Genomic DNA, 27,237 nt, shown 5'->3' with positions numbered 1-27,237 from the left:
TTACGGTGGACAAACCAGCAGGAGGCAATCCTTACATTCAAAGATCCCCAAAGAGGCTGAGACAGTAATATAGGAGAGCTGAGCCAAAGGGAACTGGAAGGAAACAGGGATAAACCAGGAAAATCAAAAGCAAGTTGGTTCCACCTCAATTGTTGATATAGGAGGAATTCTCCATTTCCCTGGAATTCACCAGGAAGAAATAGTGGAAATCAGAACCTGTGCAGTTTGCTCACCGAATTGTAAGTGGTGGGGAAATTGACTGCTGGATGCGGAATTTACTTGCAGTCACATAGCACAGGAACGACGGGCCGAATGGCCTCATAGAGTCAAAGAGTCATGGAGCTATACAGCACAGAAAGAGGCCCTTCGGCCCATCGTGTCCGCGCCGGCCATCAAGCCCTGTCTATTCTAATCCCATTTTCCAGCACATGGTCCGTAGCCTTGTTTGCTGTGGTGTTTCAAGTGCTCATCTAAATGCTTCTTGAAAGTTGTGAGGGTTCCTGCCTCTACCACACTTTCAGGCAGTGAGTTCCAGATTCCAACCACCCTCTGGGTGAAAAAGTTTTTTCTCAAATCCCCTCTAAACCTCCTGCCCCTTACCTTGAAACTATGCCCCCTGAATATTGACCCCTCTACTAAGGGAAAAGTTCCTTTCTATCTACCCTATCTATGCCCCTCATAATTTTGTACACCTCAATCAGGTCCCCCCTCAGCCTTCTCTGCTCTAAGGAAAACAACCCCAGCCTATCCAGTCTCTCTTCATAGCTGAAACGCTCCAGGCCAGGTAACATCCTGGTGAATCTCCTCTGCACCGTCTCCAATGCAATCACATCCCTCCTATAGTGTGGCGACCAGAGCTGCACACAGTATTCCAGCTGTGGCCTAACTAGTGTTTTGTACAGCTCCATCATAACCTCCCTGCTCTTATATTCTATGCCTCAGCTAATGAAGGCAAGTATCCCATATGCCTTTTTAACCACCTTATCAACCTGTCCTGCTGCCTTCAGGGATCTATGTACATGCACACCAAGGTCCCTCTGATCCTCTGTCTTTCCTAGGGTCCTACAACTCATTGTGTATTCTCTTGCCTTGTTAGTCCTCCCAAAATGCATCACCTCCCACTTTTCAGGGTTAAATTCCATTTGCCACTGTTCTGCCCATCTGACCAACCCGTCTATATCGTCCTGTAGCCTGAGGCTTCCCTCCTCGCTATTTACCACCCCACCAATTTTTGTCTCATCTGCGAACTTACTGATCATACCTCGTAAATTAATATCTAAATCATTAATGTACACTACAAACAGCAAAGGACCCAGCGACAATCCCTGCGGTACACCACTGGACACAGGCTTCCAGTCACAAATACAACCTTTGGCCATCACCCTCTGCCTCCTGCCACTAAACCAATTTTGGATCCAATGTGACAAATTGCCCTGGGTCCCATGGGCTCTAACCTTCTTGACCAGTCTCCCACGCAGGACTTTGTCAAAAGCCTTACTGAAGTCCATGTAGAGTACATCAACTGCACTACCCTCATCCACACACCAATCACCCTCTCAAAAATTCAATCAAATTGGTTAGACACGATCTCCCCCTGACAAAGCTATGCTGACTATCATTGATTAATCCTTGCCTCTCCAAGTGGAGACTAATTCTGTCCCTCAGAATTGTTTCCAATAACTTCCCTACCACTGATGTCAGGCTCACTGGCCTGTAATTCCCTGGTTTGTCCCTACTACCCTCTTGAATAATGGTACTACGTTAGCTGTCCTCCAGTCCTCTGGCACCTCCCCTGTGGCCAGAGAGGTTCTGAAAATTTGTGTCAGAGGCCCTCCCTTGCCATACATCTCGTCTGGGCCTGGAGATTTATCCACTTTTAAGCCCGCTAAAACCGCTAGTACCTCCTCCCTCTCAATACTAATTTGTTCAAGTATATCACAATCCCCCTGCCTGATTTCTATGCCTACATCGTCCTTCGCCATAGTGAACACAGATGCAAAATATTCATTTAAAACCCCACCTACATCTTCCGGCTCTACACAAAGATTGTCACTTTGTTCCCTAATGGGCCCTACTCTTTCCCTGGTTATCCTTTTGCCCGTAATATACTTATAAAACACCTTGGGATTTTCCTTTATTTTGCCCACCAGTGTTTTTTCATGCCCCCTCTTCGCTCTCCTAATTTATTTTTTAAGTACCCCCCTGCACTTTCTATACTCATCTAGGGCTTCCACTGTTTTTAGCCCTTTGCATCTACCAAAAGCCTCCCTTTTCTTCCTAATCCATTCCTGCACATCCCTTGATATCCAGTGTTCCCTGGGCTTGTTGGTCCCACCCTTGATCTTTACGGGAACATGTTGACATTGTACTCTCTCTATTTCCTTTCTGAAAGACTCCCACTGCTCTGATGTGGATTTTCCTACAAGTATCTGATCCCAGTCCACTTTGGCCAGGTCCTGCCTTATCATATTAAAATCGGCCTTCCCCCAATTTAGAACCTTTATTTCCGATCCATCGTTGTCCTTTTCCATGACTACCTTAAATCTCACTGAATTATGATCACTGTCACCAAAATGCTCTCCTACTGACACTTCTACCAGTTGCCCAGCTACATTCCCTAGAATAAGGTCTGGTACCGCCCCTCTCTTGTAGGACTTTCTACATGCTGGCTCAAAAAGCCCTCCTGGATGCACTTTAAGAAATCTGCACCCTCTAAGCCTTTCACACTCTGACTATCCCAGTTAATATTGGGGAAGTTGAAACCCCCTATTATTATTACCCTATTATTTCTACACTTCTCTGAGATTTGCCTACATATCTGTTCCTCTATCTCCCCCTGACTGTTTGGGGGCCTATAGTATACTCCTAGCAAAGTGCTTGTCCCCTTTTTGTTTTTAAGTTCTACCCATATGGCCTCATTAGAGGAACCTGCTAAGATATCATCCCTCCTTACAGCAGTAATTGACTCATTGATTAATATTGCGATACCCCCTCCTCTTTTACACCACCTCCATGTTGCATGTAGATTCTATACCCCGGAATATTGAGCTGCCAGTCCTGCCCCTCCCTCAGCCATGCCTCTGTGATAGCAACAATATTATGCTCCCATGTGTACATCAACACCTTCAATTCATCTGCCTTTACTCGCAAGACTCCTTGCATTAAAATAAATGCCATCCAGCCTTGCCATACTCCCTTGTGCCATTACATATTTGCTGTGCCTTCCAGACTGATTTGTTTTTTCCTCTATATTTGGCTGTGCATCACCCCCTACTATAGCTCGACTCTGTATCCCATCCCCCTGCTAAGTTAGTTTAAACCCCCCCCAAAAGTACTAGCAACCTCCCCGCAAGGATGTTGGTCCCATTCTGGTTCAGGTGCAACCTATCCAACTTGTACAGGTTCCACGTTCCCCAGAAGCAGACCCAGTGATCCAGGAAACTAAAGCCCTCCCTCCTGCACCAACTCTTTAGCCACGCATTCATCTGCTCTATCCTCCAGTCCTATACTCACTAGCACATGGCACCGGGAGTAATCCAGAGATTACAACCTTTGAGGTCCTGCTTTTTAATCTGCTACCTAGCTCCCTAAATTCTTTTGCAGGACCTCGTCCCTCTTTCTACCCATGTCGTTGGTACCAACGTGAACTACGACCTATGACAGTTTGCCCTCCCCCTTCAGAATGCCCTACAGCCATTCAGTGACATCCTTGACCCTGGCACCAGGGAGGCAACATACCATCCTGGAGTCACGTCTGTGGCCACAGAAACGTCTATCTGTTCCCCTTACAATACAATCCCCTATCACTATTGCTCTCCCTCTCTTTTTCCTCCCCTCCTGTGCAGCTGAGCCATTTGTAGTGCCATGGGCTTGGCTCTTGCTGCATTCCCCTGAATAACCATCTCCCCCAGCAGTGTCCAAAATGGAAAATCTGCCAGAGAGGGAGATGGACCCAGGGGACTCCTGCACTACCTTCCTAGTTCTTTTACTCTGTCTGGCATCACCCAATCCCTGTCTGCCTGTGCACTCTTTACCTGCGGTGTGACCACCTCGTTAAACCTGTTTCACGGATGCTCCACAGTGACTCCAGCCGCAGCTCCAGCTCCGAAACGCGGATTTTGAGTAGCTGCAGCTCGAGACACTTCCTGCTCATATGTTCTCCCTGGACACTGAAAGTGTCCCTGACTTTCCACATAGCACAGGAGGAGCACTCCACCGTGCCGAGCTGCCCTGCCATTTCCTACCCTTAATTTAGTCCCTTTAAATTAAAGAATATTAAATACACTAGGGACCTTACTTCCCTTTAAACACTACTTACTCTAAACTGGAGATCTTCCTTTTATGACTGGACTGTAGGAATACTCACCAGGTCCTACTTACCAATCAGCTCCTTCCCTGGTTGCGACGTCACTTCAGCAGTTTCGCAGTTGTTGTTGTTTGACTGCTCCCGCTCTCAGACTCTTTCCTTGGTGTAAAGTTAGAACCAATTCCTACAGGGTGAAATGTTAGGAAAAACAAAGGTGAAGCAAGGGAGCTCTTCCTTCCACTCCTCACTTAACTCCGACTGACCCAACTTGTAGCACACTGTTCAAACTGCACTCACTGCAAAATTGCACTTCAAAGCCTGTTTTATAGGCCCTGAAACAAAGCAGACGTGCTGAGCCCAGCTACAGGAGAACCAGTTTAATCTAGTTTCCCTAATTAACTACCTTTAGCTGCTCTGAATTGTAGGCCTTGTATATCCCCTTATAACCCTGCTTAAAGCTGGAAAATTTAGATTTTAATCAGTAGACAGTAACAGTAAATGTGAAACAAACAGAAGTTTGATTTTAGCAACCAGTTAAGACCCCCTGACTCACCCAACTCATAGCACTCTGTTCAAACCGTACTACTTCTGCGTGGTATCATTCTATGTTTCTATTACCTGTTGCTCAGTGACTGAATGGCACAATGAGAACATTGGAAATGACTAAGCACCAGCAGAAGCATGAGCACATGCAATGCAGATTTCTAAACGGCAGACCAGCGAAGGTTAAGGGGAGATTTAATAGAGTTGTGCAAATTTATGAGGGAGGTTTGATAGCATAGATAGAGAGAACATGTTTCCAGTGGCAGGAGGGTCGATAACCAGAAGACACAGGTTTAAGGTAAATGCCATAAGAACCAGAAGCAGTGAGTTGTTATGATCTAGACTGCACTGCCTGAAAGAGTGGTGGAAGCAGATTCAGTAGCAACTTTCAAAAGGCAATTGGATCAATACTTGAAGGGGATAATGCAGAAGTACAAGGAAAGGGCAAAGAAATGAGACGAATTGGATAGCTCTGCCAAAGAGCTGGCACAGGTACGACGAGCCGAATGGCCTCCTTCTGTGCTGTAACATATGTATGACTAAGACCAGGTAATAGATTGGGGAAAAGCCGATTTGGCGGGGCTGTGAATAGAACTTGGGAAAATAATACAGACAACAATATTGAAAAACAATTATGTAGAAGAGCAGTGGAAAAAATTTGAAACGCTGTTCCAGCTAAACAGTAATGAGACACCATGGATGAATAAAGTGATAAGGGAAAAATTGAGGGTAAGGAAAGAGGCATGCATGGGCAGCAGGAGAGAACATGACAAGGGAGAATACGAAGAGATTAAGGGAGAACATGACAAGGGAGAATACGAAGAGATTAAGGGAGAAGTAAAAAAATAACAATTAAAAAGGCAGAAAGGAACTATGAAATTAAATTATCATGGAACATAAAACAAAATAGTAAAATATTTTACAGGCACATCAAGAAAAAAGGAAAGTCACGATGGGAATGGGACCACTGAAGGATGGACAGGATAATATCACAGGCAGCGCTAGCGAGATGGCAGAAATATTAAATAATTACTTTGCTTCAGTATTTACCAGGGAGACAGAAGAGGTGGACATGACATTGGATGCAGAGATTAGAAATGAGATAACTACATTTAAAATAAAAAGAGGAGATATATTAAATAAACGAATCAAACTCAAACCCTGGTCCAGATGGATTACATTCACGCATTTTAAAAGAATCTAGGAAAGAGATAGCAGAGGTATTACTACATATATTTAATAATTTGTTAGAACAATGTGTAGTGACAGAGGACTGGCAGGTAGCTAACATAATACCTATATTAAGGAGGGAGATAGAGCATGTCTAGGGAATTATAGACCAGTCAGCTTAACATCGGTGGTAGGAAAAATAATGGAATCCCTACTAAAGGGGAAAATGGAAGAATATCTAGAAACTAAAAATATAATAATGAATAGTCAGCATGGATTTCAAAAGGAAAAGTATTGCTTGACCAACCTCATTGCATTTTTGTAACAGAGATTAGACAAGGGTAATGAAGTAGATGTAATTTATCTAGATTTTCAGAAGGACTACGATAAACTATCCCATAATAGACTGATGAACAAGGCCAGGACATGCGGAATCAGGGGACAAGTAGCAGAATGGATAACTAGCTCGCTTTAAGACAGAAAGCAGAGAGTGGGGGTAAAAGGATTCACTGTGGTAGAAGGTGGGATGTGGTGTTCCACAAGGATCAGGGCTGAGACCACTGCTGTTCACAATTTATATTAACGATTTAGACTTTGGAATCAAAAACACAATTTCTAAATTTGCAGATGACACCAATTTGGGGGGGATAGTCAATACTGAGGAGGACAGCAACAAATTAGAAGAAGACTTTAATAAACTTGAAGAATGGGAATATAATTGACAAATTAAATGCAACACGGATAAATGTGAGGTATATTTTGCTAAGAAAAATAGGGGGGTCACATACTACTTGGAAAATAAGAATCTAAGTGGGGTAGAAGAGCAAAGGGATCTCGGAGTAAAAATACATAAATCACTGAAAGTAGCGACACGGGATAACAAGGCCATAAAAAATGCAAACCAAGCACTGGGGTTTATTTCCAGAGGATAGAATTGAAAAGTGGAGATGTTATGCTAAACCTGTATCACACCGTGATTAGACCACACTTGGAGTACTGTGTGCAGTTCTGATCGCCATATTATAAAAAGGATATAGAGGCACTGGAGAGGGTGCAGAGAAGATTTACAAGGATGATACCAGAAATGCGAGGGTAAACCTCTCAGGAAAGAATGAACAGGCTGGGTCTCTTTTCTCTTGAAAAGAGAAGGCTGAGGGGTGACCTAATAGAGGGCTTTAAAATTATGAAAGGTTTTGATAGAGCAGACACAGAGAGACTGTTTCCACTTGTGGGAAAGAGCAAAACTAGAGGCCATCAATGTAAGATAGTCACCAAGAAATCCAATAGGGAATTCAGAAGGAACTTCTTTACCCAGAGTGCGCTGAGAATGTGGAACTCACTACCATAGGGAATGACTGAAGTGAATAGTATGGATGCATTTAAGGGGAGGCTGGACAAGCATATGAGGGAGAAGGGAATAGAGGGTTATGCTGACAGTTAGATGAGGAAAGACGGGAGGAGGCTCGAGTGGAGCAGAAATGCCGGCATGGTCTGGTTGGGACGAATGGCCTGTTTCTGTGCTGTATATCCTATGTAATGTAACACTACAGAACATTTCATGATCCTGTGAACATGCTTAATCAAGTTTATCAAGTACAGAGAGACCTGGAGTGCATGTACACAAATCTTTGAATGTGGTTGGGGAAGTTGAGAAGGTTGTTAAGAAAGCATATGGCACCCTTGGTTTTATCAATAGTGGAATAGAGTACAAAAGCAAAGAAGTTATGCTAAACTTTTATGAAATACTGGTTAGGCCTCACCTGTAATATTATGTTCCTGTTTGGAAAGCACACTTTAGGAAGGATTTCAAATCCATAGAGAGGATGCAGAGGAGATTGACCAGAATGGTACCAGGGATGAGGGATTTCAGTTATGTGGAGAGACTGGAGAAGCTGGGGTTGTTTTCCTTAGAGCAGAGAATGTTAAGAGGAGATTTGATAGAGGTGTTCAAGGGTTTTGATGGAGTAAAGTGGCAGAGGGCACAGATTTAAGGTGATTGGCAAAGAGACACAGCGGTGACAGGAGGAAGCCTCTTTTTACACAGCGAGAAAGCCCTGCAGCGGGTAGTCAAAACTGCCCAACGCATTACCGACACCCGGCTACCGACCATAGAGCACATATACCAGAAACGCTGTTTACGGAGGTCACGGTCCATCATCAAAGACCCTACCCACCCCAGCCACAGTCTGTTCACCCTCCTGCCATCTGGGAGACGCTACAGATGCATTCGCACCCGTACGACCAGATTTAGGAACAGCTTCTTTCCCAGGGCTGTCATCCTACTGAACTTCACAAATAAACTCTAAAGCCTGCACATCTGCCAATGCACTTTATTATGGTTATGCTTATGTTAATGTATTACAAGCCAAAAGTATATTGAATGTTTAAATGTCTTAATCTAAATGTATACTCTCGGGAGCCGCAAGCCTACATTTCGTTGTACTGCACTTGTGCACTAACAATGACAATAACAGTTGATTTGATTTTGATTTGAGTTATTGCCATTTGGAATGCAGTGCGAGAAAGGGCATGGGAAACAGATTCAACAGTAGCTACCGAAAGGGAACTGGATAAATAATTGAAGAGAGACCATTTTCAGGACTACAGGTTAAGAGCAGGGTGAGTGGGACTAGTTGGATCGCTCTACCACAAAGCCAGCATAGGCAGCATGGGTTGAATGGCCTCCTTCTATGTTTCTGTGATAGAGGGTAAAGGGAATATTTGCTTCTATATTGAAAGACATAAAATACTAGCAGAAAGTTGTGGGGTTGCACGAGGCCTTATTGATGCCACAGCTGCAGTATTGTGACAAGTTTTGGACGCCCTGCTATAGGCTGGATATAAAAGGAATGGAAAACTGGCTGCATTTCTTCACTAGGCTGTTGCTGGGAATGAAAACTGGCAAGAAGCTGTTTTTGTTTCAGTGGAAGTGGGTACACTAGGAGGTAACTTGCTAGACATTGGAACGATTTGAGGGGTGATAATGGTGTGTCTATTGATGTTATTTATATGGGCTTCTAGCAGGCATTTGACTATGTTCCACATAAGAGACTGTTAGCTAAAATGAGGGCGAATGGAATTGGAGGCAACCAATTGGCTTGGATATGGAATTGGTTGGGAGATCGGAGACAGAGAGTAGGGATAATGAGTTTATACGCAAATCAGCAGGATGTGACCAGTGGTGTTCCCCGGGGATATGTACCAGCGCCACAGCTTTCCACGATACTTATAACTGACTTGGATGAAGGAATTGAGCGCCATATTTCTGAGCTTGCTGAGGTGCCACTGTAAATCGTGTAGATGGGAGCAGAAAGTTGCAAAGCGACATTAAGTGAGTGGGCAAAACTGTAGCAAATAGAGTTCAATGTGGGCAAGTACGAAGCCATCCACCCTTGACCAAAGATAGATAGGTCGGAGTATTTTCTAAATTGCGAGATGCTAGGAACTGTGCTGTGAATGAGCAGAGAGATTTAGGGAGTTCAAGTAGAGAAATAATTAAAAGCCATTGGTCGGGTACAGAAAATACTTAAAAAGGCTAATGTAACCTTGGCATTTATCAGAAGAGGACTAGATTCAAAAGGGTGGAAATTATATTTACAGCTCTAGAGAGCTCCGGTTAAACCCTAACTGGAGCACTGTGTTCAGTTCTGGGCACCGCACCTCAGGAAGGATATATTAGCCTTGGAGGAGTTGAAATGCAGAATCACCAGAATGATACCAGGGCGAAAAGGATTAAATTGACTTGCCTGTCGAACATAGAAGCATAGAAACATAGAAGATAGGAGCAGGAGTAGGCCATTCGGCTCCTCGAGACTGCTCCACCATTCAATGAGATCATGGCTGATCAGCCAAATTCAGTACCCTGTCCCTGCCTTCTCCCCATATCCCTTGATCCCTTTAGCGTTAAGAAATATATCCAAATCCTTCTTGAATATATTTAATGAATTGGCCTCAACTGCCTTCTGTGGTAGAGAATTCCACAGGTTCACCATTCTCTGGGTGAAAAAATTCCTCCTCATCTCTGTCCTGAATGGCTTACCCCTTATCCTTAGACTGTGACCCCTGGTTCTGGACTCCCCGGCCATCGGGAACATCCTTCCTGCATCCAGTCTGTACAGTCCTGTTAGAATTTTATAAGTTTCAATCAGATCCCCTCTCATTCTTCTAAACTCCAGCGAATATAAGCCCAATCGACCCAATCTCTCCTCATACATCATTCCTGCCATCCCAGGTATCAGTCTGGTGAATCTTGGCTGCACTCCCTCCATGGCAAGAACATCTTTCCTCAGATAAGGCGACCAAAACTGCACACAATACTCAAGGTGTGGTCTCACCAAGGCCCTGTACAACTGCAGCAAGACATCCTTGTTCTTGTACTGGAACCCCCTCACTATGAAGGCCAACATAACATTTGCCTTCTTAACTGCCTGCTGCACCTGCATGCTTACCTTAAGCGACTGGTGCACAAGGATACCCAGGTCTCGTTGCACTCCCCCTTCTCCCAATCTATTGCCATTCAGGTAATAATCTGCCTTTCTGTTTTTGCCACCAAAGTGGATAACCTCGCATTTATCCACATTATACTGCATCTGCCATGCTTCTGACCAATCACCCAACCTGTCCAAAACATACTGGAGCTTCTCAGCATCCTCCTCACAGCACACACGCCCACCCAGCTTTGTGTCATCTGCAAACTTGGAGATATTACCTCTAGTTCCCTCGTCTAGATTAAGGGGAGATCTAATTCAGGTGTTTAAGATGATTAAGGCAGTTGATAGAGTGGATAGAGAGAAACTATTTCCACTGGTTGGGTGGGCGGGAGAGAGTCTGGTACAAGGGGCATAAACTTTAAATTAGAGCTAGGCCATTAAGGGGGTGGTATCCAGAAACAGTTCTTCACACAAAGTTTAGTGGAAATCTGGCTGGCTGGGGATCAAGTGAAAATTTCAAAACTGAGGTCGATAGATTTTTGTTAGGCTAAGGTGTTAAGGGTCAGGGAACCAAGGCGGGTAAATGGAGTTAAGGTGCAGATCAACCTTGATATGACTGAATGCTGGAACAGGCTTGAGAGGCTGAATGGCTTACTTCTACTCCTATGTGTGTGCGTGTGTGTGTGTCTGCATGTGTGTCTGTGTGTGTGTGTGTGTGTGTGTGTGTGTGTGTCTGTGCCTGTGTGTGTCTGTTTGTGTGTGCCTGTCTTTGTGTCTGTGTGTGTGAATGTCTGTGTCTGTGTGTATCTGTGTGTATCTGTGAGTGTGTGTGTCTTTGTGTGTGTGTTTGTCTATGTATGCATGTGTCTGTGTGTGCATGTGTCTGTGTGTGTATATATGTGCGTATGTCTGCATGTGCGTGTGTCTTTGTGTGTGTGTCTGTGTGTGTATATGTGTGTGTGTGTGTGTATCTGTGTGTGTGTCTGTGTGTGTGACTGTGTGTGTGTGCCTGTGTGTGTGTCTGTGTGCCTGTGTGTGTGTTTGTGTGCCTGCGTGTGTGTGTGCCTGTGTGTGTGTCCTTGTGCCTGTGTGTGTCTGTGTGTGTGTGCCTGTGTGTGTGTCTGTGTGTGTGCCTGTGTGTGTATATGTGTGTATATGTGTGTGTGTCTGTGTGTGCGTGTGTCTTTGTGCATGTGTCTGTGTGTGTATGTGTGTGTGTGTCTGTGTGTACATGTGTCTTTGTGCATGTGTCTGTGTGTGTATTTGTGTGTGTGTGTGTCTGTGTGTATGCCTGTGCATGTGTGTGTCTGTGCGTGTGTGCCTGTGTGTATGTGCGTCTGTGTCTGTGTCTTTGTGTGTGTGACTGTGTGTGTCTGTGTGACTGTGTGTCTGTCTGTGTGTGTGTGCCTGTGTGTGTGCGCGCGTCTGTATGTGTATATGTGTGCATGTGTCTTTGTGCGTGTGTCTGCGTGCATGTCTGCGTGTGTGTCTGTGTGTGCCTGTGCCTGTATATGTCTGTGTGTGTGTGTCGTGTCTGTGTGTGTGTCTGTGTGCGTGTGCCTCTGTGTGCCTCTGTGTGTGTGTCTGTGTTTGTGTGTGTGTGCCTGTGTGTGTGTGTCTGCCTGTGTGTCTGTGTGTGTGTGTGTGTGTGTGGAAATGAAGCAAGGTTCTTGTTCCTGATTGCTGTTCTGCAAATATATATGTCAAACCTGTGCAGTGAGGAATGATCCGATTTTGCTTGAATACCAGTCCCTGCGATTCAAGATCCTCAACCACTCGCTGTTTCGTCTCCGTGTGGGGAATAATTGGGTCTTGGGTGAGTGAACAGAGGATTTTACACTTTGAACTTCAGCAAAGGGTCAGGAGCAGCGGCACTTTGTTGGAAGAGCTTCCTGCAGCGTCCGTGCTTATGAAGTGTTACGCCTTCAGCCTGTGCACATTTGGGAATGTAGTGACCACAGCTGAGGGTGAAAAAAAAAGCCCCATTGCAGGCTTATACATGTACACCGACTGACAAACTCACATTCCCGCTGGGCTCCTTGACACCAGCAGGATTTTGCAGCTCTCTCGCCGAAACAATGCGCAGTACAGCTGCGAGGCAATGACAGTTTCAAGAGCTGAGCCGCCGAGGAAATCCCCTTTAACACAATGGAAGCAGCACAAGGTGCTGCTATTTCACTGTATCCACAGAGACTGGATGGAGCTGTGTCTAAAGTATGCCCTTTCTTGTCTGTGTGTCAGGACCAGATTGTTTCTTCTACACGTCGTCCCCACTTTTATATTTTTTCTCTATTTTAGAAGGCAGTGAACTCTTTGCAAAGCTCATCACAGTCAACAGACATCCGGTAAGTTTTTCTTTGTGTGCATTCGGCTCAGGAAGTAGGAGCTGTGACATGAGACACTGGCCTTCACATGCTGACCACATTTAACCACAACCAACCAGCAAAGCTGCGACTGCTTGCCTGTGAACCGTCCGATTCACTTCTGACGGACCACACGAGGAAAATGAGCATCCTTCCGAGAAACATCTCTGTTAAACATGAAACCAAAACCCACCAACAGACATGTAGATTAATAGAGCAAAGGGGAATAGAGCTGGTACACGTTGTTTGAAAAGAAAGCCAAGATTAACTTGGAGCAATCAAATGCGCATGCTTACCTTCAGCGACTGCTGCACAAGGACACCCAAGTCTCGTTGCACTTCCCCTTCTCCCAATCCATTGCCATTCAGATAATAATCTGCCTTCCTGTTATTGCCACCAAAGTGGATAAACTCGCATTTATCCACATTATACTGCATCTGCCATGCATCAACCCAATTACCCAACCTGTCCAAATCGTACTGGAGTTTCTCTGCATCCTCCTCACAGCACACATGCCCACCCAGCTTTGTGTCAGCTGCAAATTTGGAGATATTACATCTAGTTCCCTTGTCTAGATCATTAATATATATTGTGAATAGCTGGGGTCATAGAGTCATAGAGTCATAGAGTTATACAGCACGGATAGAGGCCCTTCGGCCCATCGTGTCCATGCCGGCCATCAAGCCCTGTCTAATCTAATCCCATATTCCAGCATTTGGTCCGTAGCCTTGTATGCTATGGCATTTCAAGTGCTCATCCAAATGCTTCTTCAATGTTGTGAGGGTTCCTGCCTCCACAACCCTTTCAGGCAGTGAGTTCCAGACTCCAACCACCCTCTGGGTGAAAAAGTTCTTTCTCAAATCCCCTCTAAACCTCCCGCCCTTTACCTTGAATCTATGCCCCCTAGTTATTGACCCCTCTACTAAGGGAAAAAGCTCCTCAGCATCCATCCTATCTATGCCCCTCATAATTTTGTACACCTCAATCATGTCCCCCCTCAGCCTCCTCTGCTCCAAGGAAAACAAACCCAATCTGCCCAGTCTTTCTTCATAGCTGAAGCGCTCCAGCCCTGGTAACATCCTGGTGAATCTCCTCTGCACCCTCTCCAAAGCGATCACATCCTTCCTGTAGTGTGGCGACCAGAACTGCACACAGTATTTCAGCTGTGGCCTAACCAGTGTTTTATACAGCTCCATCATAACCTCCTTGCTCTTATATTCTATGCCTCGGCTAATGAAGGCAAGTATCCCATATGCCTTTTTTACCACCTTATCCACCTGTTCCGCCGCCTTCAGGGATCTGTGTACTTGCACACCCAGATCCCTCTGCACCTCCGTCTTGCCTAGGGTCTTACCATTCATTGTGTATTCCCTTGCCTTGTTAGTCCCCCCAAAGTGCATCACCTCGCACTTTTCCGGGTTAAATTCCATTTGCCACTGTTCCGCCCATCTGACCAACCCATCTATATCATCCTGCAGACTGAGGCTACCCTCCTCGCTATTTACCACCCTACCAATTTTTGTATCATCCGCGAAATTACTGATCATACCTTTTACATTCATATCCAAGTCATTAATGTGGACCACAAACAGCAAGGGACCCAGCACCGATCCCTGTGGCACCCCACTGGCCACAGGCTTCCAGTCACAAAAACAACCTTCGACCATCACCCTCTGCCTTCTGCCACTAAGCCAGTTTTGTATCCAATGTGCCAAGGCACCCTGGATTCCATGGGCTCTTACCTTCTTGACCAGTCTCCTGTGCGGGACTTTATCGAAGGCCTTACTGAAATCCACGTATACCACATCCACTGCGTTACCCTCATCCACACACCTAGTCACCCCCTCAAAAAATTCAATCAAATTAGTCAGACATGATCTTCCCTTGACAAAGCCATGTTGACTATCCCTGATTAATCCTTGTCTCTCCAAGTGGAGACTAATTTTGTCCCTCAGAATTTTTTCCTAGCACCGATCCCTGCGGTACCCCACTAGTCACTGCCTGCCACTCGGAAAAAGAGCCGTTTATTCCAACTCTTTGCTTCCTGTCTGCCAACCAGTTCTCTATCCAAGTCAGTACCTTACCCCCAATCCCATGTGGTTTAACTTTGCACGCCAATCTCTTATGCGGGACCTTTTTGAAACAGGAACAGGAATAGGCCATTCATCCCTCGAGCCTGTGAAATAGGAACAGGAATATGTCATTCAGCCTGTCGAGCCTGTTACACAGGAACAGGAGGAGGCCATTCAGCCCGTCGAGCCTGTTACACAGGAACAGGAGGAGGCCCATTCAGCCGGTCGAGCCTGTTACACAGGAACAGGAGGAGGCGCATTCAGCCCCTCGAGCCTGTTACACAGGAACAGGAGGAGGCCATTCCGAGACTTAAGCCTGTTAAATAGTAACATATATATGCAATTCTGCTCCTTGACGCTATCACATAGTAACAGGAGAAGCCCATTTAGCCCCTCGAGCCTGTTACATAGAAACCGGAGGAGTCCATTCTGCTCCTTGAGGCTGTTACATAGAAACAGGAGTAGGCCATTCAGTCGCCCAAAAGCTTTCCTTTTATGTGGTACTATATCAACAACACCTTGCATTTATATAGCACCTTTAACATAGTAAAACGTCCTAAGGCACTTCACCGGAGCGTAATCAGCCCCAAAAATGGACACCGAGCCAAAAAGGAGATTTTAGGACAGCTGGCCCAAAGCCTGGTCAAAGAGGTAGGTTTTAAAGAGCGTCTTAAAGGAAGATAGAAAGGTGAAGTTTAGGGAGGGAAGTCCAGAGCTTAGGGCTTAGGTGGCTGAAGGCACGGCCACCAATGATGGTGCAATTAAAATCGTGGAAGTGCAAGAGACCAGAATTGGAGGAGCACAGAGATCTCGGAGGGTTGTTGGGCTGGAGGTGGTTATAGAGATAGAGAGTGGCGAGGCCATTGAGGAATTTGAAAACAAGGATGAGAAATTTAAAATCGAGGTGTTGCTTAACCGGGAGCCAGTGTAGGTCAGTGAGCACAGGGGTGATGGGCGAACAGGACTTGGTGTGAGTTAGGACATGGGGCAGCCGAGTTTTGGATGACCACAAGTCTATGGAGGGTGGGAAACAGATGGCTGGGCAGGAGAGTTTCTGCTTGGTGACAACAGAGACCAGGGCTCCTGGCCCATCACCCTTCCTTTCCAAATCATCCACCCATTCTATGAGCCCCCCTCCCAGCCCAGCCCTAACCTTGGCATCTTCCAGGCAACACATAATTCTGGGCTCCCTGCTGTGGCTGAATGAAAGGTTATCTATCGAAACTGACAGAGTGCTTCAATTTGGATTTGTGTCAGTCAATTGTATTCCAGCTGATTATTCTTAGCAACAACTTCACAATGGGGAGATGCTTTCCGTGAATGACCAGTGATCGTATTCACATTTTGAAATACATGAATGACACAGACTTGGGCATCATTTCAAGTCTGCAGATGACACAAAACTCGGAAATGTAGTAAAGAGTGAGGAGAATAGTAACAATTTTCAGGAAGACATGACAGGCTGGTGAAATGGGCAGACACAAATTTAACGCAGAGAAGCGTGAAGTCAATTAAGGCTGTTACAAAGGCATTTAAAAATAAAGGCTTAGTCGAATAAAAGCGAGGAGGTTATGCTGAAACTTTATAAAACAATGTTGGGCCCCAGCTGGAGTATTGTGTCGAAATCTGGGCTCCACATTTTAGGAAGGATGTCAAGGCCTTGGAGAGGGCGCAGAAGAGATTTACTAGAATGGTACCAGGGATGAGGGCCTTCAGTTACATGCAGAAAATAGAGAAATGGGATGGTTGTCCTTAGAGCAGAGAAGGTTAATGGAGATTTGATAGAGGTGTCCAGAAACTGTTTCCAGTGGCAGAAGGGCCGGTAACCAGAGGACACAGATTTAAGTTAATTCGCAAAAGAATCAGGCAGTACATGAGGAAAAATGTCTTTACACAGCGAGTTGTTGTGATCTGGAATGCACGGCCTGAAAGGCGGTGGAAGCAGATTCAATAATAACTTTTAAAGGGGAATTGAATAAATACCGGAAAAGGAAAATTTTGTAGGGCTTTGGGGAAGTGGGACAATTGGACTGATTTTAAAATTCTGGCTCGGGCACGATAGGGGCGAATAGCCTCCTTCTGTGCTGAATCATTCTGTGATTCTACCTCAAGCCCCGGGCATGTGTCATTTTCCTGTTTATATTGTTTCAGGATCGTTGAGCCGCTTTGATCACCGGGACTCCTGTGCTGCGACGACCGACCGATCCCACAGTGAAAAAAAACAGAACTGAAACCCGAAGTGAAACCAATCGGTCTGAGTGATCTCGCCTGGAGGTACCAGAATAAGGAAACAATGCAGCTTGTGGTTTACATCGTGCTTGTCTCTTTGTGTTTAGACAGTAAGTATTTTCAGTCTGCACTTTGGTCTAAAAGGAAAGTTCACTCGTAATGTACCCAGTTTTCCAAATGTAATTCACATCTCCAGCTGCAGAAGGAAATAGAATGCAGAGATGTACTTTGCACGTTAGTGTGTAGTGTGAACATTGGAACGGGAGGAGGCCATTCAGCCTATTCAGTCTGTTACATAGGAACAAGAGGAGGCCATTCAGCCCCTCGAGCCTGTTACATTGGGGACAGGAAGAGGCCATTCAGCCTATTCAGCCTGTTACATTAGGGAAAGGAGGACGCCATTCAGCCCCTCGAGCCTGTCACATAAGAATAAGAGGAGGCCATTCAGCGCCTCGAGCCTGTTACACAGGAACATGAGGAGACCATTCAGCCCCTCGAGTCTGCCACATAGGAACAGGAGGAGGCCATTCATGCCCTGGAGCCTGTTACATTAGGAGCAGGAGGAGGCCATTCAGCACCTCCAGCCTGTTACATAAGAACGAGGAGGCCATACAGCCCCTCAAACCTGTTACATGCAAACAAGAGGAGTCCATTCAGCCCCTCGAGCCTGTTGACAAGGCTCCACACAAAAGATTACTGATCAAGATAAGAAATCACGGGATTGGGGGTAATATACTGGCATGGGTGGAAGATTGGCTATCTAACAGAAAACAAAGAGTTGGGATAAATGGTTCATTCACGGGCTGGCAATCAGTAACTATTGGTGTTCCACAGGGGTCAGTGCTGGGACCCCAACTCTTTACAATCTATATTAACGATTTGGAGGAAGGGACCGAGTGCATCATATCCAAGTTTGCCGACGATACAAAGATGGGAGGGAAAGTAATGAGTGAGGATGACATAAAAAACTTGCAAAAGGACATAGACAGGCTAAGTGAGTGGGCAGGGATTTGGCAGATGCAATATAATGTTGGAAAGTGTGAGGTTATGCACTTTGGCAGAAAAAATCAAAGAGCAAGTTATTATCTAAATGGAGAGAAACTGCAAAGTGCTACAGTACAAAGGGATCTGGGGGTTCTGGTGCATGAAACACAAAAATTAGTATGCAGGTGCAGCAGGTGATCAGGAAGGCCAATGGAATCTTGGCTTTTATTGCAAGGGGGATGGAGTATAAAAACAGGGAAGTCTTGCTGCAGTTATACAGGGTATTGGTGAGGCCACACCTGGAATACTGCGTGCAGTTTTGGTTTCCATATTTATGAAAAGATATACTTGCTCTCGAGGCGGTTCAGAGAAGGTTCACTCGGTTGATTCCGGAGATGAGGGGGTTGACGTATGAGGAAAGGTTGAGTAGGTTGGGACTCTACTCATTGGAGTTCAGAAGAATGAGGGGCGATCTTATCGAAACATAGAAGATTATGAGGGGGCTTGATCGGGTGGATGCGGGGAGGATGTTTCCACTGATGGGTGAGACTAGAACTAGGGGGCATAATCTAAGAATAAGGGGCTGCCTTTTCAAAACTGAGATCGTTGTACGTGTCTTCACACTGTTCCCTTTGGGGAACTGTATGAAGTGGTGGAAGGATTTCTGGCCGCGATTAATGCTCCTTCCGTGACCGTAACCATCTTTGTACCAGCCATTAGAGTGGTTAGTCCTATGGCGCGAGGGTTTTACAGGCTCCCACAACCCATATGAGGGGGGGCCACCCACAGCCACAGACGCAATTATCCCGCTGGATGTCAACCCAGAATTTAGAGCCGGAGTTCCGACTCCACTTGCCGGGACTGTCTGGAGTGTGGTTCGAAACCCTATGCCTTCTGGCCCAGCGGCGGGGATGCTACCACTATGCCAAAGGCCCACTCCAAAACGGAGATGAGGAGAAACTTCTTCACTCAGAGGGTAGTAAATCTATGGAATTTGCTATCCCAGAGAGCTGTGGAAGCTGCAACATTAAATAAATTTAAAATGGAGATAGACAGTTTCCTAGCAGATAAGGGAATTAGGGGTTACGGGGAGAGGGCAGGGAAGTGGATGTGAGTCTAGATTCGGATCAGCCATGATCCTATTGAATGGTGGAGCAGGCCCGAGGGGCTGTATGGCCTACTCTTGCTCCTACTTCTTATGTTCTTATGTTAACAGAAGGAGGCCATTCAGCCCCACGAACGTGTTACATAAGTACAGGAGGAGGCCATTTAGCCCCTCGAGCCTGTTACAAAAGAACAAGAGGAGGCCATTCAGTCCTTCGATCTTATTACTTAGGAACAGGAGGAGCCCATACAGCCCCCTCAGCCTGTTCTTCCATTCAATTAGCACATGATAACGCGATCCTCCATTTACCCAGTTTGTCTCCATACCCCTTTGATCCTCTCATGTAAGAAAAATCTGTTCATCTCAGTCTTGGTCATTTCAATTGAACCCGAGAACCAGCAGCCTTTTAGAAATAGAAAAAAAATAGGAGCAGGAGTCGGCCATTCGGCCCTTCGAGCCTGCTCCGCCATTCAATATGACCATGGCTGATCCTCTTTCTCAATACCATATTCCCGCTCTCTCCACATACCCCTTGGTGCCTTTTGTGTCTAGAAATCTGTCTATCTCCTTCTTAAATATATTCAGTGACTTGGCCTCCACAGCCTTCTGTGGTAGAGAAGTCCACAGGTTCACCACCCTCTGAGTGAAGAAATTTCTCCTCATCTCAGTCCTAAATGTCCTACCCCGTATCCTGAGATTGTGACCCCTCGTTCTAAAGCCCCCAGCCAGGGGGAAAATCCTCCCTGCATCCAACCTGTCCAGTCCTGTCAGAAGTTTATACGTTTCAATGAGATCCCCTCTCATTCTTCTAAACTCTAGTGAATACAAGCCTAGTCGACCCAGTCTCTCCGGCCATCCCAGGAATCAGTCTGGTGAACCTTCGCTGCACTCCCTCTATGGAAAGTATATCCTTTCTTAGGTAAGGAGACCAAAACGACACACAGTACTCCAGGTGTGGTCTCACCAAAGCCCTGTATAACTGTAGTAAGACATCCTTGTTCCTGTACTCAAATCCTCTTGCAATGAAGGCCAACATACCATTTGCCTTCCTAACTGCTTGCTGCACCTTCATGTTTGCTTTCAATGACTGTTGTACAAGGACACCCAGGTCCTATTGTACATCAACATTTCCCAATCTATCACCATTCAATTAATACTCTACCTTTCTGTTTTTCCTACCGAAGTGGATAACTTCACATTTATCCACGTTATACAGCATCTGCCATGTATTTGCCCAGTCACTCAACTTGTCTAAATCGCCTTGAAGCCTCTTTGCATCCTCCTCACAACTCACAATCCCACCTATTTTCGTGTTGTCATCCAACTTGGAAATATTACATTTGATTCCCTCATCCAAATCATTGATGTATATTGTGAATAGCTGGGGCCCAAGCACTGATCCCTGCGGTACCACATTAGTGATCGCCTGCCACCTCGAAAAAGGCCCATTTATTCCTACTCTGTTTCCTGTCTGTTAACCAATTTTCAATCCATGCCAGCATATTAGCCCAATCCCATGTACTTTAATGATGCACACTAACCTCTTATGTGGGACTTTATCAAAGGCTTTCTAAAAATCCGAATACACCACATTCACTGGTTCTCCCTTATCTATTCTACCAGTTACATCCTCAAAAGTCTCCAGTAGGTTTGTCAAACACGATTTCCCTTTCTTAAATCCATGTTGACTTTGTCTAATCCCATTGATATTTTCTAAGTGTCCTGTTATCACATCCTTTATAATATTCTTGCATTTTCCCTACTACTGATGTTAGGCTAACCGGTCTGTAGTCCCCGTGTTCTCTCTCCCTCCTTTTTTAAATAGTGGGGTTACATTTGCCACCCTCCAATCTGCAGGAACTATTCCATAATCTATAGAAGTTTGGAAGATGACAACCAATGCATCTGCTATTTCCATGGCTACCTCTTTTAGTACTCTGGCATGCAGATTATCAGGCCCTGGTGATTTATCAGCGTTCAGTCCCATTAATTTCCCCAACAATATTGTTTTACTAATACTAATTTCCTTTAATTCCTCCTTCTCACAGCCAATTACAGATCTCTGCTTTGCTTTGCATCACAAAGTTCTTCCCGATGTCACCCCAGAAACGCAGAGGTATAACGTGAGCCAGGCCAACATTCCAACAGCCTGTTTGACCCTTTTTGTATCTGTGCACTAGCTCTTTGTGAACTGTATACCTGGACACCCAAATCTCTTTGCGCCTCCTCAAGTACAGCTCCCAATCTCATGACACTAAGAAAATATTCCCTTTATGTCTCAGCTGCAAAGTTAATGACCACTCTACCGCAGATTAAACTCCAACTGCCACAGTTTCCCTCTCTCATTTCGTCTGATTACTTCCCTTTGTGACTTCCTGCTCCCATCTGCACCACATACTTTCCCTCCTAACTTGGTGTCAACATCAAACTTGGATATTCAATACAACTCTCGATTGCTTCATCCGAGTCATGAATATATATGGTAAAAAAGTTGATGTGCCAGTACAGATCCCTGGGGAATACCATTGTCACATTCCGCCAATCAGAGTGCATTTCCTTTATCCATACCCTTGGTCTCCTACCTGCCAACCAATTACCAACACACGTTTCAAGGTTCATAGAATCATAGAATGATACAGCACCGAAGACCCTTCAGCACATTGTGTCTTTATTAGAACTACCCAATTACTCCCACTCCCCTGCTCTTTCCTCATAACCCTGTGAATTTCTTCCCTTTTCAAATATATATCCAATTCTCTTTTGAAAGTTACAGTTGAATCTGCCTTCACCACCTATGCAGTCCATGCATTCCAGATCCCAATAACTCCCTGCGTAAAATAAATGTTTCCTCATGTCGCCTCTGATCCTTTTGGCAATCACCTTAAAGCTGTCTCCTCTGGTGACTGACCCTTCTGCCACTGGAAACAGTTTCTCCTTATTTACTCCATCAAAACCCTTCATGATTTTGAACACCTCTATCAAATCTCCCCTTAACCTTCTCTGCTCGAAGGAGAACAATCCCAGCTTCTCTAATCTCTACACATAATCGAAGTCCCTCATCACTGGTCCCATTCTAGTAAATGTCTTCTGCTCCCTTTCCAATGCCTTGACATCCTTCCTAAAGTGTGCTGCCCAAAATCAAACACAGTACTCCAGCTGGGGCCTAAACAGATTTTACCTCCTTTTCCATGGCCTTCAGTTTCTGCTGATAATCTTTTTGTGCAGGAGCTTCTCAGATGCCTTCAGCAAGGCCATGTAGACAACAACCATAGACTACCCCCTGTAGGCCGTGTTAGTCACATCCTCAGAAAAATGAACTACATTATTCAGACATGACCCACACTTCACCATTCCACGTGGACTCTGACCAGCTCAGAGCCGTGCAAGAGCTTCGTCACTCTGTCTCTCACGATAGATACCAAGTTGAGGTCAAACTGACAGGTCTGCAGTTTTCTGTTTTCTCTCCCCACTCCCTTCTCAAATGATGGAGAGACATTTATAAATTTCCAATCCAAATGTCCAATTCCTGAAGCTAAAGACCTTTTGAAAATTACGACTGGCACGTCTGCAATTTCCCAACTTTTTTTTAATATACCCTAGGCTGGAAATCGCTGGTATGGTAGCACAGTGGTTATGTTACTGGACTAATAATCTAGAGGCCTGGACTAATGATCCCGAGACGTGAGTTCAAATCCCATCATGCAGCTGTGGAATTTAAATTCACTTAATTAAATTTGAATTTAAAAAAACGAACGCTGGTTTCAGTATGGTGACAAATTGGTAACCACGAAACCATGTCCGTTAGGGAAGGAAATCTGCTGCCCTTACACAGTCTGGCCTATATGTGACTCCAGACCCACAGCAATGTGGTTGACTCTTAGCTGCCCTCTGAAATTGCCTAGCAAGTCACTCAGTTGTAACAAGCCGCTACGACAAAGTCAGCACTGTGGGAACACCTTCACAAGAATTACAGCGGTTCAAGAAGGCAGCTCACCAACACCTTCTCAACGGCAACTAGGGATGGGCAATAAATGCTGGCCTTGCCAGCGACGCCCACATCCCATGAACAAATAAATAAAAAAAGTTACTGGAACTTTGTCTATGTTATGTTCCATTATTCCCTCCATCATGAATTGTCAGAACAACCCGCTTTGTTTCACAGATCGGGGCACCCTAGCTTTTAAAGCTGGAGAACAAACCATCGAACTGGACATGGCGATGAACTCAGCCGCTTACATCTTCACTAAGACCCCGGAAGCCGACGAGGCGGCGATTGGTTACATCAGAAAGGAATGGGCTGTGAAAAAATACTTCCTTGAGGTATGGAATAAAACAAGCAAAGTTTTTGGGCCAAAATATAAAGCCCCGCGCGGTTTGAGAAGGGAGCACCTGATGGCAATTCACGCTTACACTCAACATTCCCAATTGTACAGTGAGTTTAACGCCGCAGTCCGGCAGTACGGCGCAAGTGACGCCATCTATCGGAAGGATTTCCACTTCAAAAGCTTCCATTACCTGCTCTCCGTCGCCCTGCATAAGTTAAAGAGGAATAGGCATAAGACCTATAGGGGAGTCAAGGATCTATTCAGTGCCAGGAAGGGAGGTAATGTCAGACTGGGACAATTCGCGTCGTCTTCTTTGGAAAAGAACGTAGCGGAAGAATTCATGAACCACACTACCGCGGAAAACACGCTGTTTGAAATAGAGACCGAGTTGGGGGCTCCAATCAGTGCATTCTCGGCCTTCCCGGAACAACAAGAGGTCCTCATTCCGCCCATTGAAGTTTTTACGGTCAAAAGCACGCTATTGTGGGTAAAGGGGAATAAGTGGAGCTGGCGCAAAATCACTCTGGCAACGAATGGGTGCAAGGGCATCCCAGTGACCGTGAAAAAAATCCGCAACGGTGCACTGGCAGTCAAAATGGGAAAGGCGAAGTGCCCCAAATTTTGCCACTGTTTTAAGAGCTGGGAGCTTCTTCAGCTTAACAACACCGATATCTCTTCGCTAATCCGCAATGGCCGCTTGTAATTGATAATATAGGCTTGATAATTGACAACACACAATTGATAATTGATAATACACGCTTGATAATTGATAGGACACGCTTGATAATTGATAATACACGCTTGATAATTGATAATACACGCTTGATAATTGATAGGACACGCTTGATAATTGATAATACACTCTTTATAATTGATAGGACACGCTTGATAATTGATGAGACACGCTTGATAATTGTCCCTGTGCATGTCAAAACCTGTTCCTAAATGTGTATGTCAGTTCCTGTCCTTCCTGAACCTCTGCATGTCTATAACTTCTACACCTGTCCCCGTGTATGTCAGTATATTGCTGTGTATGTGTCAGTACCTGTCCCTAGCTGTCCCCATATATGTCAGGACCTGTCCCTGTATGTACCAATACTTGTCCCTAGCTGTCCCTGCGTGCGAGTACCTATCCCTACCTGTGTCTCCCTATATCAGTACATGTCCCCACATGTTCCTGTCTATTTAAGCACCTGTCCTTACCTTTTCCTAATCATCTCAGTATCTGTCCCTATCTGTCACTGCTTATATCAGTATTTGTACCTAGCTGTCCCAGTGTACGTCAGTATCTGTCCTTATCTGTCACTGCTTATATCAGTACCTGTCCCTACCTGTCCCTGTGTATGTGAGTACCTGTCCCTGTGTATGTCAGTACCTGTTCCTGTGTATGTCAGTACCTGTCCCTATCTGTCTCTGTGTATGTCAGACCCTGTCCCTGTGTGTGTGAATAACTTCCCCTGTTTATGTGAGCACAGCTAGTTGTTGATACAGAGAAACGGCAGAGGAATGAGTGGATTAAGGATACAGTAAGGTAGACAGGAGAGAGAGAAAGATGGGCAGATGAATTGCTAGATGGAAGACTGCAGAGAGACAGACTGTGAGGAATGTCCAGTAGTTGATGAGTTCACGCCCTCGGCCCACAGATCGAACATTGCCAAACTGCATCAGGAATTCACTCTCGGCTCTCAAATATCTGATATCTCCTTATCTTAGAAATATTGCTGATCAAATGAAGTATCTAATGAAAAATAAATCATTCCCCCTTATGCCTATAATTATTTGATTTCGGAGATAGTGCCTGGATTTCGAATACCTGGATTAGGTGAACATTTCTTCCTCCTATTGTATAAATCACCCATCCCTGACCTTGGGAATGCAGGTGCTTTGATCTGCGGTGCTGGAAGTTATCCACAGGACTTATCCCATTATGCCCTGTCAGGGTATTCATTGGGCACGGAGGACCTGGAGGACCTGGAGGCGTCCAGCTCTATGCCTCTCATTTATTGGCACTGAATCATGATTCAGAAAATGTGTCCTAATTCTGTACCTTGCGGGCAATACGATTTTAATACGTGTTTCAGATGCTTTATGATGCTGTAAAGTTTTAAAAACATAACCAGAAGCGACTCCTTTAGTAGATCTTGATTGCGCAACTGGGCAATAGTCTCCTGACGTTCTGTGCCCTGATATATTGTAAGATGATTGACTTTGCATTGCAAAAATGAAGCGTTCTGTGAATGTATTGAAAAGGGCCTGTTTTGTTCTCTCTTGTCCCCTCAATGTGTGCTATCTTAGTTCACAGAGCGCGGGTGCCAGGAACTTTCCAGCGTGTCACCAAGACACTATTGTCGTGCGAGTCGAGTCAGTGAGCCCAGCATTTCCCAGCCCGGGGAATGGTTCGAGACTAAATGCAGTGATACTCCGGTAATGTTGACTTCATGCGATAGTGTGACACGGACGATAGCCGATTTTTCCTTCCATTAATTTCTGCCCTCTCACGTGGATGTGGAAGATCCCATGGCACTATTCGAAGAAAGAAAGAATTTGCATTGATATAGCGCCTTTTACAACCTCAGGGTGTCCCAAAGCGCCTTACAACCAATGAAGTACCTTTGAACAGTTGCAATGTTGGAAACGCAACCGCCAATTTTCGAACAGCAAGATCCCACAAACACCAATGAAATAATGATCTGACAAACTCCTCTTTAGTGGGGTAAGTATTGGGCCAGGATACCGGGGAGAACTCCCCTGCACTTCTTCCAAGAGGGGCCATGAGATCGTTTATGTCCACCTGAGAGGGCAGATGGGGCCTCGATTTAAGGTCTTGTCCAAAAGAATTGCCGACAGTGCAGCACTCTCTTTGCAGTGCACTGGATTATCAGCCTAGATTAGGTGCTTAAATCCCTGGGGTGCGAATTAAACCCAAGACTAGTTCACGACTTCAGCTCGAGGAAGAGCACCTCATCTTCCATTTAGGCACTTTACAGTCTTCCGGACTCAATATCGAGTTCAACAATTTCAGATCATAACCTCGGCCCCCATCATATTTATATATTGGCCCAGAAATTCGGGTCAGGGGCTTTCTGTGGGTGCAAGCCCCTGACCTACACTTACCTATCGTGCTGACATTTGAGGCCTGGGCCTGCGTGGATTTCCGCTCTGTGACCCGGTCCAGCTCCCATGATCCAGCGTGATCCAGTGGCGTAGTTAGCTCAATGAGCGGCTGGGATCACGTGAGCACTGGGCAACCAATCGGAGGTTGCAAAAGTTCATTCATGAGTTTGATAGTAAGAACTGTCAAACTCATGAAAACTCAGGGCGCCCAAAACAGTACTTAAACTTCAAATAAAAGGTAAAAAAAATCCCACTAAATAAATGAACTATGAATAACTGTATAAAACTATTTTAAACAATTAATCAAATTTTTGAAAAAAATAATTTTTTAACAAATCGGGTCTAAAAATACACTTACCTTACTGTAAATTCTTTAAAAATAATAAACCTGTGGAAAAAAAATTCTAAATTTTATTAATAGACCACTTACCTTTTAAAACGAAGTACTTGCATCTGCTTTTTTCATGTGTAAAAACCGGAGGTCTTTACGCGCGGGCAACTCTTTAAAAAAAGAGGAATTTCAGCGCGCACGCGCTGCTTGAAACATCGCACGCATTCCGCCACTAAACCCCTTGCTTCAGAGGACAGGAAATGCC

At 45.2% G+C, this 27,237-nt stretch overlaps 1 protein-coding gene across 2 annotated transcripts in view; it reads left to right on the top strand.

Moving 5' to 3' along the window:
* LOC147092463 (GPI-linked NAD(P)(+)--arginine ADP-ribosyltransferase 1-like) overlaps positions 1-26,799 on the top strand; it is a 36,021-nt gene extending 9,222 nt beyond the window's left edge. Inside the window, exons 2-4 of one of the 2 annotated variants that reach the window (XR_015075049.1) lie at positions 12,748-12,794; positions 17,036-17,223; positions 21,251-23,281. Coding sequence is in view for 1 of the 2 variants with exons in the window: in XM_085975934.1 (XP_085832060.1) it covers positions 17,178-17,223; positions 23,365-24,230 (912 nt within the window). In the remaining variant the exon portion in view is untranslated. Of the gene's footprint in view, positions 1-12,747; positions 12,795-17,035; positions 17,224-21,250; positions 23,282-23,364 lie in introns of those variants that run through there. The other variant, XM_085975934.1, reaches the window with a different exon arrangement.
* The last annotated feature ends 438 nt before the right edge of the window (positions 26,800-27,237 follow it).

Source organism: Somniosus microcephalus, unplaced genomic scaffold (assembly GCF_052327205.1).
Source record: "Somniosus microcephalus isolate GS21.2 unplaced genomic scaffold, FLI_Smic_1.0 unresolved_chr2, whole genome shotgun sequence".
Classification (NCBI taxonomy): Eukaryota; Metazoa; Chordata; class Chondrichthyes; order Squaliformes; family Somniosidae; genus Somniosus; species Somniosus microcephalus.
The sequence above is the reverse complement of the archived record's forward strand: the minus strand, read 5'-3'. Positions and strand labels throughout refer to the sequence as shown.